The sequence below is a fragment of the Stegostoma tigrinum genome, chromosome 14 (assembly GCF_030684315.1).
Source record: "Stegostoma tigrinum isolate sSteTig4 chromosome 14, sSteTig4.hap1, whole genome shotgun sequence".
NCBI lineage: Eukaryota > Metazoa > Chordata > Chondrichthyes > Orectolobiformes > Stegostomatidae > Stegostoma > Stegostoma tigrinum.
In genome coordinates, this window is record NC_081367.1 from 9,538,091 (window position 1) to 9,556,410 (window position 18,320).

The 18,320-nt window shown below is 43.6% G+C and overlaps 1 protein-coding gene and 1 long non-coding RNA gene across 2 annotated transcripts in view; one reads left to right on the plus strand and one right to left on the minus strand.

The window, feature by feature from the left end:
* Positions 1-18,320, minus strand: part of crocc2 (ciliary rootlet coiled-coil, rootletin family member 2) — a 270,040-nt gene that overhangs the window by 124,449 nt on the left and 127,271 nt on the right. The window contains exons 17-21 of the mRNA XM_048542456.2: positions 16,631-16,861; positions 14,868-15,061; positions 7,526-7,653; positions 1,523-1,692; positions 662-841 (exon numbers count right to left, since the gene is read on the minus strand). Coding sequence (XP_048398413.1) covers positions 662-841; positions 1,523-1,692; positions 7,526-7,653; positions 14,868-15,061; positions 16,631-16,861 — 903 coding nt within the window. The remainder of the gene's footprint in view (positions 1-661; positions 842-1,522; positions 1,693-7,525; positions 7,654-14,867; positions 15,062-16,630; positions 16,862-18,320) is intronic.
* LOC125457822 (uncharacterized) overlaps positions 1-18,320 on the plus strand; it is a 34,762-nt gene that overhangs the window by 5,131 nt on the left and 11,311 nt on the right. Inside the window, exon 2 of the long non-coding RNA XR_007248678.2 lies at positions 16,841-16,997. This is a non-coding gene — a long non-coding RNA (uncharacterized LOC125457822). The remainder of the gene's footprint in view (positions 1-16,840; positions 16,998-18,320) is intronic.

Here is an 18,320-nt window from a genome sequence, read left to right on the forward strand (position 1 = left end):
AATGACACTCGGCCATCACTTCCCCTGTGCACACATGAGTTTGACAGAATGAACATCTCACTGGTCGGTAAATCAGACTGGAATAAAGTATTACATTTACAAAGGAAACTGCAGTTCATAATTATCTCATCGGGGGTCAATTAAAGAGTGGCAGAGGGATTCAATTAAACAATAACATCAGCACACATATGGAGTTGCTTTATCAACCACAAGCAAATGACAGGTGCGGTTTAGAAGCTGTGTGTCAGTGGGGACGCTTTAGCTATCACAGGGCAAGATGGCTGGAATGCTTATAAGTGCAATCTGGAAGACCCCACTTCAACCAATTGCATTCTAGGCAGCAGCCCAGTGAGGTGGCAAAGGGAAGCTGTAAAGAATCTGCCAAAACCAATCTGCAACCAGAGTGCCTCCTTCCTATAAATCCTCCCCTTCACTGTTTGGAAAAATGTGACCTTTCCTCCTTTAACCACATGTGTTATCCTCTGTAATGTGTGTAAGATCACTTCAATTTTTAGAGCATGATGCTTGGGGAATATAGTCCCACATTTCAGTTCCATGGACTGTCTCCAAGTACGGTGCATTTCACAGTTCAGTACTACAATCCCACGGAGTATCTTGCAGTTTGCATGAGGTTATTTAAAGACACCGATGTGTTCTTTACCTGCTGTTTCTGGCTCTCTGCCTGAATCAGACTCTCGTCCCTCTCTCTTTGTAAACTGAGGATTTCTTCATTCAGCTCTTCCTTCTCCTCCTCAAAGCGGGTGACTAGGTCTTCGCGTTCAAGTTGAAAGCGTTGAATGGCCGCATCCTTCTCTGAGGTCAGCTCAAGGCGTAGGCTGTCCTATGGAGAGGATAAAACAGCGTGTGTCAGTCAGGAGCCAGTTGTCACTATGCATAGCCCTCACCCTTAGAATCTTGAACATCGAGCTTTTGATTCAACAAATTTATGTCGACTCTTTTATTCAATGCTTTTACAGACTTCATTTTTGTTCAGCATGCTGCATGTAACGATTTCATGCCCTGTTTAAGGCTTTAGTGGTATAAAGGTTTATTGCATTTTTATTGCATTTTTAAAAAAATACAATCCCAGAGAGCAATTACGTTGCTGTGAGTTTGGAGTCACATGGAACCCAGACCAGGTAAGGATGGCAGCTTCCTTTTTGTGAAGACATTGGTTAGCCAGAAGGCTTTTTACAACAATCGATTCATAGTCCTCATGTCCTGAACATCACCTGGGTCTCTGGATTAACAGTCCAGTGATAAAACCACTAGGCTATCGTATAGCCCTGCATGTGACTGAGTATCGATTTCCCCGAGTGCACTATTCCATTACTCATTAACTTTGGGAACAGGAGAACATTACAAAAAAATCTTCACCTAGCAAAATAAATGTTAATTGTAGGTTAATTTTAGGTGGAAGGAGATTAAACAGTTGGTAGTCTGTTCTACAGGGCAGATAGAGTAGACTTTATTTGACATGTGTGGAAAGTTTGACGTCCCAAGATACTTCTTCACATCGTACCTTTTCTTTCCGGAGGCGTTCAACATCCTCATCGTGGATCAGTTTCTCATTGTTCAGCGAGAGCTTGGCCTCCTGCTCGACTTGATTTAGCTTCTGTTGCAACAGCTCTTTATCCCGTTCAAAGTTGATCAGCTGTTGTTCCGTCTCCTTGCGGACACTGTCAATTTCCACTGAAATGAATAAGGCAATGACAGTCACTTTTAAAACTTTCAAGAAGATTTGCTGCTCGGCTTGTGGATGAGGTTGTAGACAAGCTCGCTGAGCCGGTGGGTTTGTTTGCAAACGTTTCGTCACTCTGCTGGGTAACATGGTCAGTGCGCCTCCTGTGAAACATCGGTGTTCTGTCCCACTTGTTATTTATATGCCTTGGCTCGTTGCAGTGTTTGGTACCACTTCCAGTTTTGTTTCTCAGTGGTTTGTACACAGGGTCTAATTCAATGTGTTTGTTGATGGAGTTCCGGTTGGAATACCAGGCCTCCATGGCATGTCTCTGTTTGGCTTGTGCGATTACGGATGTGTTGACCCAGTCAAATTCGTGTTGCTTAATGCCGGTGTGTAGTGAGACAACTGAGAATTGGTCGTGTCTTTTGGTGTCAAGTTGGTGTTTGTGTATCTGTATTGTCAGTTTTCTTCCAGTTTGGCTTATGCAGTATTGCTCACAGTCCTTGCAGGGTATTTTGTAATATTACACTGGTTTTGCTGGTTTTGGAAATGGGATCCTTTACTTTTGTTGGTAGCTGTCAAAGGGTGGTTGTTAGTTTGTGGACCACCCTGTTACCTAGGGGTCTGAGTAACCTTGTGGTCATCTCTGAAATGTCCTTGATGTACCGTAGGGTGATTAGTGAGTCTGGTTGTGTTGTGTCGTCCAGTTGTGTTCTGCCTAGGAGGTAATGGCGGATTGTGCTTTTTGGGTATCCATTTCAAGAGTCCATATAGGTGCTCCTGTTCTGCTTTGCATAGTTTCGGATTGCTGAAATGTGTTGTGGTTCATTTAAATAGTGTCCTGATGCAGCTCTGTTTGGGGTGGTTGCTAGTGTAATTGAGTATATGGTCCATATGTGTGGTCCTTCTGTATACACTGGTCTGGAATTCCCTGTTGTTTTTGTGTTTTATCGTTATGTCTAGGAAGGGTAGTTGGTTATTGTTCTCTTCTTCTTTTGTGAATTTTATTCTGGTGAGGCATATAAATAACAAGTGGGACAGAACACTGATGTTTCACTGGAGGTGCACCGATGTTACCCAGCAGGGTGACAAAACATTTGCAAACAAGCTCACCGGCTCAGCGAGCATGTCTACAACCTCACAGTCATTTTTTTCTGAAACAGCACCATTCATATACGTTTCAGCACAATTATACCACAAGTCTGGATTTGAGCACAAGTATAATGTACATGGGTACAGTAGTATAGGGGACAGTGCATCTGAGTACAGTAGGGAAGGTGGTATTCAGCCGAAGGTGCAATGTATGATGTTGGAGGAGAGATTGAATCAGTTAGAATTGTATTCACTGGAATTTAGAAGAATGATAGGGAATCTCATAGGAATGCATAAAATTCCAAAATGACCAGTAAGGTTAGATTCAGGAAGTATGTTCCCAATGGTGAGGGAGTCCAGCGCTGAGGTCATAGTTTAAGGGTAAATGGTAAATCTTTCAGGGCTGAAACAAAAAGAAATTTCTTCACCCAGAGAGTGGTGAGTCTGTGGAATTCTCTGACACAGAAAGCGGCTGAGGCCAAAACATTAAATGTTTTCAAGAAGGAGGTAGATAGACCTCTTGCAGCAAAAGGGATCAAGGGATATGGAGGGGGGTGAGTGATGGAATTAGTGTATTGAACATGATGATCAGTCCTGATCATAACGAATGGTGAATTGGGCTTGAGGAGTCGAATGACTTACTCTTGCTCCATTCTTCTATGTTCCTATGTATCTGGGTAGAGTAGGGTTGATTATCCAACTGAGGGGCAATGTATCTAGATACTCTAGGAGAGGGCATTGCTTACAAGATAATTTATATCCAACTTAATCGGTTTTTTGACTAATACAGCTTATACAGCTGGGTGTCAGTTTTGTTGCATAATGCTCCTGTGAAGAGACTTTGGTGCTTTTCTATCCAAGTAGCTATACAAATGCAAGGTGTTGAATCCACTATGTAAAGACAACCTCTTCATTTTCTTGCCATATGGTAGCACATTCCACCTCCTCATCACTCTTTGAGTTAAGAAGTTTCCTTGAAAACCCTAATTGGCAAGAATGTCTCAATGTGTAGTGTAGCAAAGCCTTTCATTATCCAAGCCATCTATCAGCTCATCCTCTGTCTTGATTTTATCTTCAGTTTTTCCTGATATTTATAGCTTGCCAGTTTTGGAAGCCCTTGGCTGAAAAACACTCACTTGTCTCCCTCCATTGTACTGAAATCAAAAGTGTGCTTTGGGAAAGAATATAGCCGTGATCACACCAGGAGTGGTAGGGCAAGTGCCTTAATCTGTGAGGGATAGGGCTGTCGGACCCACCAGCATGACGCCTTCTAATGGGAAACAACTTTACACACAGACTCATGCACTGTACATGGCATGGGGACGTGGAGTCTCTAAGCCCTGACCATCCTAATGCATGGTACCATGCTGGTTATGCATCTCCCTGCCCCAGACATCACTGAACAGCACATTCAAACCAATACTTTTACACACAGAGAACAAAGAAAGAACATGGATGTTGTAGGATGAGTGGCAATGTTGCCAGCATTATCCATTGTCCTGTACAGGGCTTGTTCGTCTTGCTTCCATCCACTGGCTGCAGAGCAGGGTCTTAACATAGACGGAGGATCACAGCACCATCTATCCCTTCTCTGAAAAGTTCAGTATCTGTCCCTGAATAAGCAGGCAGATTCAAAAAGCCAGCTGTCATCTGGATGCACAGCCATCTTTTAAAGATGGCACAGGTGCCAGGGTCTTTCAGTGGATATCCCACCAGTGGTGAGCTGGTCCAGGAGCCATGTGTAGTAAGATGGCGATAGAATTGAACACACATGATGCCATGGGGTGGATTAGGTTAGTGAGGTTGGTTTGGTGGCATCTCTCACCAGGTCTCGCAGTGAGAATCCCTCCATAAAACAACGTATCTCACATGTAACCAAAGCAATGCAAAAATCTGCCGAATGTTACACACATGTTGAAATTTATTTGCAAATTACAGAGACATTCTGTAAGCTCATTATTATCCTGTTGTCTTTGGTCATATTCTTTCTTCTTGTTGCAGTTGTTTGCAAATTTACAAACCCTACTTCTAATTCATGGCTCTCGATCATTCCGTTCATATTGCGAACAACAGTGGTCCCCGCACTGATCCCTATAGAAAATAATTTCCTATATTTTGCCTGTGTGAGCAGCTCCCCTTCACACCATCTGTTTCCTGTTTTGTAATCCAGTTTATCATCCATTTTGCTATTTATCTTGTGAATTCAGACAAACCGATGTTAGCATTGAGACTATCTGGTACTTGTTTATTTTAAAAAATAGAGAATTCTAAGATTATTTGAAAAGGAAATATTTACAAGGCTATAGGGAACAGGCAGGGGAGTGGCACCGGATGTTCTGCTCTTGCAGAGAACCAGAACTGACATGATGAGTTGAATGGTATCCTTCAGTACTGAAACCATCCTGGGATTTGGAGGACTGAGTATTACAGGCCAACTGCAATTCAGAAAGGAGATATGTGGACCTGGAAATTTCAGCCACAGCATACCTACCATTAGCATATATGTCCCAACACTGATATTGTGGAAGACATTGGTTACCGGCCGTTAAGTGGGCAATTAATGCTCAGTTAATGGAGTCATCTCACTGCCAAACTTATGAAATGGGCAATGGGAAGGACCTGCACTCAACATGTCGCCCAATTGGTTTTCCATGCAGCTAATGAAGGGTGGACTGGGTGGTCTGCTTCATCCGCCCCTAGCCCGGCAATCCTCTCACCCCTCACAACCCCCAGGCCCTCCTGTATCAATTGGAGACTGCCCTTCCACAGTTTTGCCTCCACACATCAACCCTGGTCACCGCCCTGTTTAACACGGCCTGCCGGGTCCCCATCAGACATGCTTTGGCGAGATCTTGGGTGCATTGCTGAATGCTGCCTCGATGACCCACAGCAACATCTGCAGTGGCTGCCTCTCCAGCTGGTGTACAGAGCTTGTGGCTCCAATAGGAGACAGTCAGAAGTCAGTAGTCTCATTACCAAAAACATTAAAACAGAGTGAGCAAGATTTTGTGGCACAGTGGCAGTGTCCCTACCTCTGGGCCATGAGGTCTAGGTTCGATCCCTTCCTGCTTCTGACATGCATTATAGCATCTCGAAACAAAGAGATTAATAATCTATAAAATGATGTGATCTGAGCTCATATCCAAAATATACACTGGGATGGCTCCTCAGTATAGAACGTTACTCTCTGATTCTGTATTGCATCTACTGCTTTACCCTTACTACTCTTTCTGTTACATGTTCCAGGAATTCAGTGGGTTTGGTCCAGTATGAGTATCCTATTTGTAAATTAATCATTCTTTGATATTCTTCCAATTACTGGAGGTTTTTCTACCACATCTTTAAGTGACGTTTTCATTATCTTTTCTACTATCAACATTATGCAGATGATCTGCAGTTCACTGGAATTATTCTCCTCCTTTTAGAAGTATAATAAGTGCATTAGTCTCTCATAGAATCCCTACAGCATGGAAACAGATCATTCAGTCCAACAAGCTCATGCCAACTCTCCAAACTGCATCCCACCCAGACACCATGGCTAATCCACCTAACCTACACATCCCTGGACACTATGGGCACTTTAGTGCAGTCAATCCACCTAACTTGCACATCTTTGGACTGTGGGAGGAAACCCGAGTACCCAGAGAGGGCCAACACAGACACAGGGAGAATGTGCAAACTCCACACAGACAGGCGCCCAGGGCTGGAATTGAACCCAGGTCCTTGTTGCTGTGAGGCAGCAGTGTAACCACTGAGCTACCGTGCCACCCAAAATGTGCAAACTCCACATGGACAGTCACCTAAGGCTGGAATTGATCCTGAGTACCTGATACTGTGAGGCAGCAGCACTTACCACTTTGCCACCATGCCAGTGGCACTCTGCCCTTTGAAATGAGATTCATGAATCAGCAATCCTATTGGAAGATGTGCAAGTGCAACCCCTTAAAATAAGATCTGAAAGTCAAATTTGATCTGTTTATTCATTGTCGCTCCATTTCTGTTTTAAATGATTGTCTGCTACCCAAGATTTTTTTCCCTGTCATGCCCACCTGTGGCCGACATTGAGACAAATTAATTATCCAGCATTTCTGTCAATATCATTACCTGCAAACTCATCTTGCTCATCTCTAAGTGGCCCTTTGTCTATCCTTATTTTCATCTTGTTAATTATGTGTCTGTAACATGATGTATCATTTCTTTATTAAAATCCCATGGCAAATTAATTTTGCAGTTCCTAGAACACAGAACATTACAGCACAAAACAGGCCCTTCGGCCCTCGATGTTGTGCCAACCTGTCATACCGATCTGAAGCCCATAAGTTCCTCTTTGCCTTCCTAATAGCTTTTCAAATGCTATTCTAATTGCTTTGCATTCCCATTTTTAAAAGTCACACACTCACCCTGTTCCTACTCTGTCGAAGATTGAAAAACTGAGATTGAAATGTTGCTCGGTGCAGTGAATTGGTGCTACTATGTTGAGGGTGCAGCCTGGTTGGGTACATTAGATGGATGTTAAAAGATAAGGCATAAAATTGCTGAGTGCAAAGGGTAAGTTGGCTTGTGTTGGCACAGTAATTATTGAGGAAGGAACTAAATATCTACTGAATACCAGCTGGTCTAAGAATGTACAAAGAATGAAACTATTCTATTCGGCATGTGGTAATCTACATGTGCTATTTAAATTCACACACAAAACATGTACAGGCAGAAATATAAAAATGGGGACTTCTGCATTAAAACATATACAACCTAGAAGTGATTTCTCAGCAAGGAGGATGGTCTGGTTCTGTCCCTCTAACTGCTCCTTTCGAGTTTCCAGCTGTGAAACTATCTGCTGGGATTCAAACAAATTGGTCTCTAAGGCTTCCTTGTCTGCCCTGAAACAGAATAAAATCAAAATTCAAAAAGGTCACAGGGTCATGACAAAGAGTCAAAATCATACATCAGCACAACACAACAGACAGCACTTTGGATTGATTCACAAAGATGGATTTTCAAACTGATCACCTTTTGGAGCCACACATTTTGTGCCAACAATAAGACTGCCTATTTCCACCTCTGCAATGTCGAATGGATCCAAGCCAAACAGTGATGTAGGAAGGTAGATAGAATTTCCCCTTCATAAAAAAAAACCGAAAGAACTGCGGATGCTGTAAATCAGAAACAACAACAGAAATTGCTGGAAAACTCAGCAGCTCTGGCAGCATCTGTGGAGAGAAATCAGTTAACAGTTCATGTTGAGTGACCCTTCCTCAGGATTTACCCTGGGTAGGTTTGTTCACAGGCTGAAAATTTACTTCTAACTCTGTGTTCCAGCTCTCCCACTTTATGGTTGTCCTCCATCCTTCCAACAATGCCCATGATATGTGTGCGTTCAACAGCAAAATCAACCAACCATTAACACATAATGCCACCCCAACTTCAGCTATGCCTCAGCAACGTGCTGCTGCAAATCTCACCCATAAGATTTGATTAACGGCACACAGCCAGTGTAAGAATGAGATAACAAGGCGTAGAGTTGGATGAACACAGCAGGCCAACCAGCATCAGAAGAGCAGGAAGGCTGTTGTTTCGGGCCTAGACCCTTCTTCAGAAATGGGGGAGGGGAAGGGGATTCTGAAATAAATACGGAGGGAAGTGAATGCGGATAGAAGATGGATAGAGGAGGAAGTATGAGGACGAGCTTGCCTCAGTGAGACAGAGGTTGCGTGAGTATATCTGGAAGCTTGATTCAAAGTGTGAAGTCAGCTGGTAGAGTCATACAGTACGAAAACAGACCCTTCAGTCCAACTCATCCCACGCCAAGCAAGTTTCTGAACTAAATTAGTCCCATTTGCCTATGTTTGACCCATATCCCTCTAAACCTTTCCTATTCATGTACCTGTGCAAATGTCTTTTAAACGTTGTAACTGGCAGTTCATCCCACATACAAACCACCCTCTGTCTGAAAAAGTTGCCGCTCAGATCCCTTTTAAATCTTTTTTTTCACCTTAAAATGATGCCTTCTGTTCTGGTTTCCCCTATGCTAGAGAAAAGACCTTTGCTATTCACCTTATTAATATCCCTCATGATTTTATAAACCTCTTTAAAGGTAAGCCCTCAACCTCTTACGCACCAGCGAAAGAAGTCCCAGCCTATCTCCTTATAACTCAAACCCTCCAGTCCTGGTGACATATTCGTGAATAATATTTTTCAAATTCAGTTCTAGGATAAAAATCCTATTCTGACCTCAAGCTCACAGGCTTTAGGTAAGTTAACTGGGCCACTTAAACAGGAAGCTGCTTGATAATAGCAGTTATCTATCAATCACTCAAACCCGTTACATCAATGACTGCATCAGTGCTGCACCCTGCACCCAGGCTGAACTGCAGCAGTTCATCAACTTCACTAACCACTTCCACCCTGTCCTCAAATTCACTTGGTCTATCTCAGATACCTCCCTCCCCTTTCTTCATTTCTTCGTTTCCACTTTTGGCGACAGTTTACGGACTGATATTGATGATAAACCCACAGACTCCTATATCTACCTGGACTACACCCCCTCCTACCCTGCATTCTGCAAAAGCTCCATCCCTTTCTCCCAATTCCTCTGTCTCCATCGCATCTGCTCTGATGTGGTGACATTCCACTCACAAGCATCGCCGATGTTCGCCTTTTTCAAACAATGCTCTTTTCCCCCCCCTGTCATCCAGACAGCCCTCCACCATGCCTCCTCCATTCCCCGCTCCACAGCTCTTAACCACACCCTCTCCAAGTATAAAGACAGGGTCCCTCTTGTCCTCACTTTCCACCCCTCTAGACTCTGCATCCTCAAACACTTCCCTCAACTCCCATTAGACCCCACCACCCAGAATGTCTTTCTCTCCTCACCCCTCTCTGTCTTCTGCAAGGACCATTCCCTTCGCCACTCCTTAGTTCACATCACACTCCTCATCAACCACTCCAACCCGCGTGGTACCTTCCCCTGTAACCGTAAAAGATGCAACACCTGCCCACGCACCACCTCCCTCACCTCCATCCAGGGCCCTAAACAGCCCTTCCACGTGAGACAGAGCTTCACCTGCATCTCTTCCAACCTGGTCTATTACATTTGGTGCCCTCAATGTGGTCTTCTCTACATCAGTGAGACCAAATGTAGACTAGGTGACCATTTGGCCGAGCATCTTCGCCTGGCCTGTAATGGACAACCTAACCTCCCAGTCATCACCCATTTCAACTCCACGTCCCGCTCCCCTCCAACATGTCTGTCCTTGGCTTCCTCCAGTGTCGCAATGATCCAGACACAAATTTAGGGAGCAACACCTTATTTTATGCCTGGGCACACGGAAAACTCAACAGTGAGTTCACCAATTTCAACTAAGCTCCCCACCCAACCCTGGCTCGCTTTCCAGCCGCACCTCTCTACTCCATTCCACTTACTGACCCTCCCTTCCAGCCACCAACTGGTTTCATCGCTCCCATTGGCCAACCAGCTCGTACCTACCACCAGTGTCCTCCTGTCATCACCATTCTGCCTCCCCCGCTCCCGCTCACCCCTCTTTATCTGCAGCACCCCCCCCCCACCCCAACATCCAGTCCTGAAGAAGGGTAATACACGAAACATTGCTCCTTTCCTCCAGATGCTGCCTGGCCTGCTCTGTTCTTCCAGCCTCCTGTTTATTCAGGCAAAGGATTTTGAGTCGATAAAGTGTAGATTACTAAGACAGGAAATTAATCTGGAAAGTGACTTTCATCATAGCGCTGTGTAAGTAAGGAACTTCTTAAAGTGCACGGTCAGTCAGGATGCATTCGATGTGAGGAAGTCTTCATCAGAAAAGAAAGAGATTGAGTATCCTTGGGAATGGGTGCACAATGGGAATTCAGTCCTGGGGAATACAAAAGGTGCTTTAAGTCAGGTTCCCTATAAGTACTAAAGTGTGTGGAGTTTGGTGAAGGGTGAAGTAAAGGTACTTTTTTCTCTTTTAAGCTTTCTCAGTAATTTCATTGGCAGTACAAAACTACTATTACGGACTGTTTTTAAACTGTTGTAAATGAGAAGAGCATATCATTTTTAAGGAGCCACAATTGTATTTACATGAGAAACACCAAGAATAAGGGAAGTCAGGGCCAATATAATAAGGAAAATTAGCTTTTATTCTGCTCTAGATTACTTTCATGTGAGGGAAGTAACGTTAAAATGTGACAGCTCAGTTGAGTCGAATAGGTGGTCTGTGGGAAGTCATAGGTCCTAATGGTGACGGAGATGCGTACCAGCTACAGAAAACTGAGCTCTGGGTTTCAGAGACTGATTGGTGGCTGAAGTCACCATGGTGCATATGCAAGGCCGAGAGTTACATGGATAAAGTTTTTGAGAAGATTTATAGCTTGGGTTGTGGATGAAATTGTAGACATGCTCGCCAAGCTAGTAGATTTGATTGCAAACATTTCACCCTGCTCGTCAGTGCGCCTCCGGTGAAGCGTTAGTGTTCTGCCCCTCTTGTTATTTCTATGCCTCGGTTTGCTGGGGAGGTTGGTATTACTTTCAGTTTTGATTTTCAGTGGTTTGTGTATTGGGTCCAGTTTAATGTGTTTGTTGATAGAGTTCCAGTTGGAACGCCAGGCCTCCAGGAATTCCCTGGCATGACTCTGTTTTAGATACCCACAAAGCACAATCCGCCATTACCCCCGCGACAGACCACAACAAGAAGACACAACACAGCCAGACACAACAGTCACCCTGCTACACATTAGAGACATATCAGAGATGACCATAAGACTATTCAGATACCTAAGTATCAGGGTAGCAAACCAACAACCATCTGCGATAGCTACTGATGAATGCAAAGGATTCCATTCTCATAACCAACAAAATAATGTAATATACAAAATACTATGCGAAGGCTGTGAAAAACATTACACAGGCCAAACTGGAAGAAAACTGTTGAGATTGTTGAAGTGGGTTGGCTTGCCAAGCTGGTTTCTTGTTTCGCACATGTTTCGTTACCGTGCTGGGTAGCATCCTCAGTGGAGCATCCGATGAAGCGTCGGTGTGTTCTTCCGCCTGGTTTTTAAACTCTGGGATCTATTGAGATGGGTTGCCTCACTTCCGGATTTCCTTCGTAGTGGAATGTATATGGGGTCGAGTTCAATGTACAATGGAAGACAACTGACAACAAAGGATACACAAACACCAACTAGCCACCTAGAATCACGACCAATTCTCACTGGTCTCAATACACACTGACAAGGATACAAATTCGATACAAACAACACATCCAGAACAGCACAAGCCAAACAAATTCCTGGAAGCATGGTATTCCAATCAGAACTCCACCAACAAACACATTGAATTAGAGCCTATGTACAAACCACTGAGAAACAAAACCAGAAGTGATGTCAACCACCCCAGCAAACCAAGGCATATCATTATAAGCAGGATAGAACAACAACGCTTCACTGGAGGCACACTGATGATGTTACTGAACAGGGTGACGAAACGTCTGCAACCAAACACAATGGCTCAGTGAGCAAGTTTACAACGTCAGGTAGATTGATATAGCAAGGACAGGTGGGCACACCATGGCTTAGGGTCTTGAGGCAGAAAGGAAACAGGCAGCTACTAGATTGTCCAAGAGAAACACATCGGTTGTGCAGAGTTCCTTAAGGTCCTGCACAAAAACCATTCTATGGCACCCAACATGCATGACTTTTTTTTATTCATTTATGGGATGAGGGCATCGCTGGCTCGGCAGCATTTATTGCCCATCCCTAATTTCCCAGAGGGCAGTTAAGAGTCAACCACATTTCTGTGGGTCTGGAGTCACATATAGGCCAGACCAGGTAAGGATGGCAGTTTCCTTCCCTCAAGGACATTAGTGAACCAGATGGATTTTTCCAACAATGGATTCATGGTCACCATTGGATTCTTAATTCCAGGTATTGTTGAATTCAAATTCCACCAGCTGCCATGTTGGGATTTGAACCTGGATCCCCAGGACATTATCAGGATTGCGGGACATTCTGTGGGAGAGAACCATGATGATATCAATAATTTAGGGAGGAAGTACGGTTTGGTCCTGCAAACAGAATTTAGGAAGCTACGTAGAAAATTAGCAACCAGAACCTCAAAGTCATATTCTCCAGATTAGTCCCAGCATCACATAGCAGGGAGTATAGAAATAGAAGGATAACACATTGAATTAATGGCTGGAATGATAGTGCAGGAGAGAGGGCTTTAGATTCCTGGGTCAGAATCTAGAGAGATGGTAACTACCCAAGCGAATGGGTTTCTCCTGAATACAGCTGGACTTTTTCCCAGTGCTGTTAGGAGGCTTTTAAATGAAAACAACAGGGGTGAGGGAACCAAGAGGAAGGATCAGACAAGAATTTTACATTTTCAAATTATTCCAGCGACTGATAGAGCTCTTATAGAAAGTAGTAAGTTAATAAGTGATGTTGGAATATGAAATCTACATCAGGGTTACACTGCATGTATGTGAATTGCTGTAGTGTGAAGTTAATAAGACTGTGTGATCACAGGCACAGACTGCCACATGGGACCATGACGTTGTGGTGATGACCAGGAGTTCAGGAGGCTGGCAGTTGTGATGGTGGTGGTTGAGGGTAGGGAGTCTAGTGATTGTCATGAGGTCAGCCAGGTCAACTTCATAGAATATGAGTTCCCTAATTTGAGGTTGTTAATCTGGTCCAATCAGGGAGCCCTAGCTGACAGATATAAACAGGACATCCTGGCACTCTGAGCGATGGCTCTGAGGAGCTGGATCAGTGTTAAGGCTGCTCCATCTTTTTGCTGACCATCAGATCAAGAATTAGATCCCACTCGACATGTATAGCTGTCGGAAATTCTCCTGATCTTCTGAACACAATCTGGGAACACTGGCCCCTTGTTGCCTCTGACACCATTCCAGCATAGTTGGGTAATTAATGTCTCCCATTTTGAGAAGATTTGTAGCTCAGGTTGAGGTTCTGGGTGTGAGTTTGCTCGCTGAGCTGGAAGGTTAGTTTTCAGACGTTTCGTCACCATTCTAGGTAACATCATCAGTGAGCCTCCAGTGAAGCGCTGGTGTTATGTCCCACTTTCTATTTATCTGGTTAGGTTTCCTTGGGTTGGTGATGTCATTTCCTGTGTTGGTGATGTTGGTGATGAACTACTCGGACCTCTTGGCATCAGGGTAGCCCACAAACCCACCAACACACAAAAACAGCAGCTAATGAACTTAAAAGACCTTATACAGACAACTAATAAAACAAACATCATCTACAAAATACCTTGCAAGAACTGTGACAAACACTACATTGGACAAACAGGCAGGAAGCTAGCCACCAGGATACATGAACATCAACTAGCCACAAAACGACATGACCCACTATCACTCGTATCCTTACATACAGATGAGGAAGGACACCACTTTGATTGGGACAACACATCCATCCTAGGACAAGCCAAACAGAGACATGCACAAGAATTCCTAGAAGCATGGCATTCCAACCGGAACTCCATCAACAAACACATTGATTTGGAGCCAATCAACCATCCCCTGAGAAAAAGAACAGGAAATGACATCACCAACGCAGGAAATGACATCACCAACCCAAGGAAACCTAAACATATAAATAGAAAGCGGGACATAACACCAGCGCTTTGTCGGAGGCTCACTGATGATGTTACCTAGAATGGTGACGAAACGTCTGAAAACGAACCTTCCAGCTCAGCGAGCAAACTCACATCCAGAATGTCTCCCATCATAACTACTCCATAATGTGGCATCTCTCTAATTTCCATAAGGATTTGGCGTTCCATGAGTTCATGGTTTATAGACCACATATAACACCTACATACAACATACTTTTGTTCTTTAGCTCTTGTCAAATTGATTTTGTTTTTGACCCTTCTAAGGAGTCCTCTTTCTCCAGCTCTTAACCAATACCACCACCCTCCCCTTTCCTTCCTTCTCTATCTTTACCGAACACTTATTTTGCCCAGGAAGATTTAAGGCCCAGTCTTGACCCCACCCCCCACACCCCTCTTGATGCCAGGGATTTACTTCAAGTGGAAAGTTTAAGTAGAGTTTAAACTTCCAGAATTCCCTACCTTAGGCCAGCCACCTCCTCACCCAGAGCCCTGCTCTCTTTCTCAGCTGCTGTCAGCTGCACCACCAGCTTGGCTTTATCCTTCAGCAGTTCCTCCTTCTCTTTGCTGGCTTGGAGGAGTCCTTCATTTTGAAGTTCTACATCCCGTTGTATTTGGGCCAGCTGTTCACTCAGAGCCTGCTTTTGCCTGTTTACCTGCATGGGACAGAGAGAGAGAGAGAGAGAGAGAGAGCGCTATTAAATAGGTGTCAGGAGGAGCCAAAAATGAAAGGGAAAAAGACCAGCCAGTCTCTGAAGGGGAAAGACTGGATTGTAGTTAGAAGGCGATCTGACTCTGGAAGCCTTGAGTTCAACGCATGCCAGCTTTCTGTTGTGAATTTATCAAATTTTCCATTTTCGGTCAGACGTCCAATGTTCACATGCTCTCTTTAAACCCCAGCCAAGAAAATTGGCTTGTAAATTGTAAGAGAGGGCCATCTGAATTTATAATTGCCTTCACATAGTCAGTGGGCAATCATAGAGTCATACAGTCACACAGCATGGAAACAGACCCTTCAGTCCAACCAGTCCATGCTAACCATAATCCCAAACCAAACTAGTCCCAGCTTTCTGCACTTGCCCCATATCCCTCCAAACATTTTTTACTTATGCGCTGATCCAAATGTCTTTTAAATGTTGTAATTATATCTTCATCTACAGCTTTCTCTGGAAGTTCATTCCACACACAAAATATTTACTGTGTAAAATGGGGTGGCACTGTGGCTCAGTGGTTAGCACTATAGCACCAGGGACTCGGGTTCAATTCCAGCCTCAGGCAACTGTCTGAGCAGAGTTTGCACATTCTCCCCATGTCTTTTTCAGCTTCCTCCCACAGTCCAAAGATGTGCAGGCTCGGTGGATTGGCCATTGCTAAATTGCCTATAGTGTACAGGGCTGTGTGGGTTATAAGGGGTTGGGTCTGGGTGGGATTCTCCAAAGGGTGGTGTGGACTTGTTGGGCTGAAGGGCCTGTTTCCACACTGTAGGGAATCTAATCTTAAAAATGTTGCCCCTCATGTCTTTTTTAAATCTTTCTCCTCTCACCTTTAAAAATATGCCCCCTCGTCTTGAAAGTGCCCGTGCTAGAGAAAAGACACCGGCCATTTACCTTACTTACGCCCCTTATGATTTTATAAACCTCTATACGGTTTCCCCTAAATCTCCTATGCTCCAGCGGAAAGAGATCCCAGCGTATCCAGGCTCTCCTTATCATGAGTTGTGGTGAAAGACAACAGCACTGGCATGATCACTGTTTCCATTTCCACAGACGCTGCTAGATCTGCTTCCAGCATTTTTCTGTTGATATGCTGTGAACTGAAGAGTCAAGTCTGGGGGTCATAAAAACATGGATGAAGTTCTCTGCATCCAGCTGGATGATTAGCATTATTGAATTGTTATAAATTAATCTGGCTTGCTACAGCTCTCAAACCCAGTCTTCTCCTTTGAGACAATTGTCAAGACTTCCTACTTTGGTCCTCTTTGGCCTCATGTCTCTTTGATTGGCTTGGTATTATAATTTCTTGAATGATGCTCCCATGATATGTGCATGACATTAAAGGTTCTATATTGATATGGTTTGCTAGAAATCATTCCTTATTTAGCATCATTGTCTACCACTACTGACCAATGCTTAAAACAAAAGACATAAAAAACATTTGTTAAACTTATCAGCTAGAGTTACTGCATCTGCAGTTTACTTTATCATCTACTTTTGTGCTTCCCATACCTGCCCAAGCTGCTCCTGGAACTGGTCTCTCTCTTGTCGGACAATCATTATTTCGCATTGTAGCTGCTCACGGCTTTGCTCCACAATCTGCAGAGACTGATCCAGGCCGTGTTTCTCTGTGTCCAGCTCCATTTTCTCCTGCTTTACACGAACCAACACATCCTGGATGTTAGACTTTGCCTTTTCAATCTCTTTCTTCTGTCCCTGCAGGGCCGATCTGTCATTTTCCATCTAATAGAAAATGGAAATATCAACTTGTTATTACCTCCAAGCTTTCAACCTAGTTTCGTCCACTTTGAATTCCAAACTTGCAACCTAAATGTTGGAAGAATCAGCTTGAAGCCGATTCAAAAGGATGTGGATTAAGGTAGGCAAACTGATAAAGTAAACGAGGATAAATGAATATAATCTCATAGCCATTGCGAAAGCATGGTCACAAGGAGATCAAAACTGGGAACTTAACATTCAGGGATATTTGACCTTTCAGCGAGACAGGAGGGGCGGAAAGCTGGGTAGGATAGCATTGTTAGTAAGAGATGAAATGAAATAGGCTGCAACAGGGTTGCATAGATTAATGATATAGAGACCATTTGGCAGAGGTTTTAAAAAAAAGCAAGGGTAAGAAAACATTGGTAGGAGTAGTGTACAGACCCCCGAACAGTAGCCAGTCTGTAGGAAAGGCTGTAAAATCAACAGACAGTAGGAGCATGTAAAATAAGGCAGAGTAATAATAATGGGTAACTTTAATCATCATGTTAATTGGATTATTCAAATTGGAAAGAGAAGCTTTGACAACCAATTCATAGAGTACCTTCAAGATAGTTCCCTAGAGCAATATGTCACTGGGATAACAAGGGAGCAGGCTGCCTTGGATCTGGGAATGGGTACTGAGGTGGGTTTAATGGATGACCTCAGAGTAAAACAAAATCCCTCAGGAATGATCAAACTTAATTTTCAGTTTACATGTGAGAAACTTAGGTTAGAAACAACCACGTTTACCATAAATAAAAGGAATTACAATGAAATGAGGATAGAGCTATCAGGAGGTAACCCACGGCTCTCAATAAAAACACATTACAGTAAGGAGGAAGAATTCTAAGAGAGTGATAAGCCAACTATGGCTAGCCAAGGAAGTTAAGCAGAGTATTAAACTGAAAGAAAAAGCATATAAAAAAGGCAAAGTCAACGACAATCCCAAAATCTGGCACAAATCTAGAATCAGTAAATGAGGACCAAAAATATGATAAAGACAGAGAAAATAAATTATGAGAGCAAAGTAATGAGAAATATTAAGACTGACAATAGAAGAAATTTAAATGAAGAGAGAGGTCAAAGTGAATATAAGCCCTCAGAAAATGAACCTAGGGAGACAGTAATGAGGAACAAGGGAATGGAAAGAGGAAAAATAAACATTTTACTTCAATCTTCATGATGGGAGGTACTTCAAACTTTAATACTAAAGAAAATGGGGGAGGCATTAAGTTAACAAGGTGGAAAGCTGGATGAACACAGCAGGCCAAGCGGCAGCAGAGGAGCAGGAAAGCTGACGTCTAGGCCCCAAGCGTTAGCTTTCCTGCTCCTCTGATGCTGCTTGGCCTGCTGTGTTCGTCCAGCTCTACACCTTGTTATCCCAGATTCTCCAGCATCTGCGGTTCCTACTATCTCTGAGGCATTAAGTTACATCACCAAC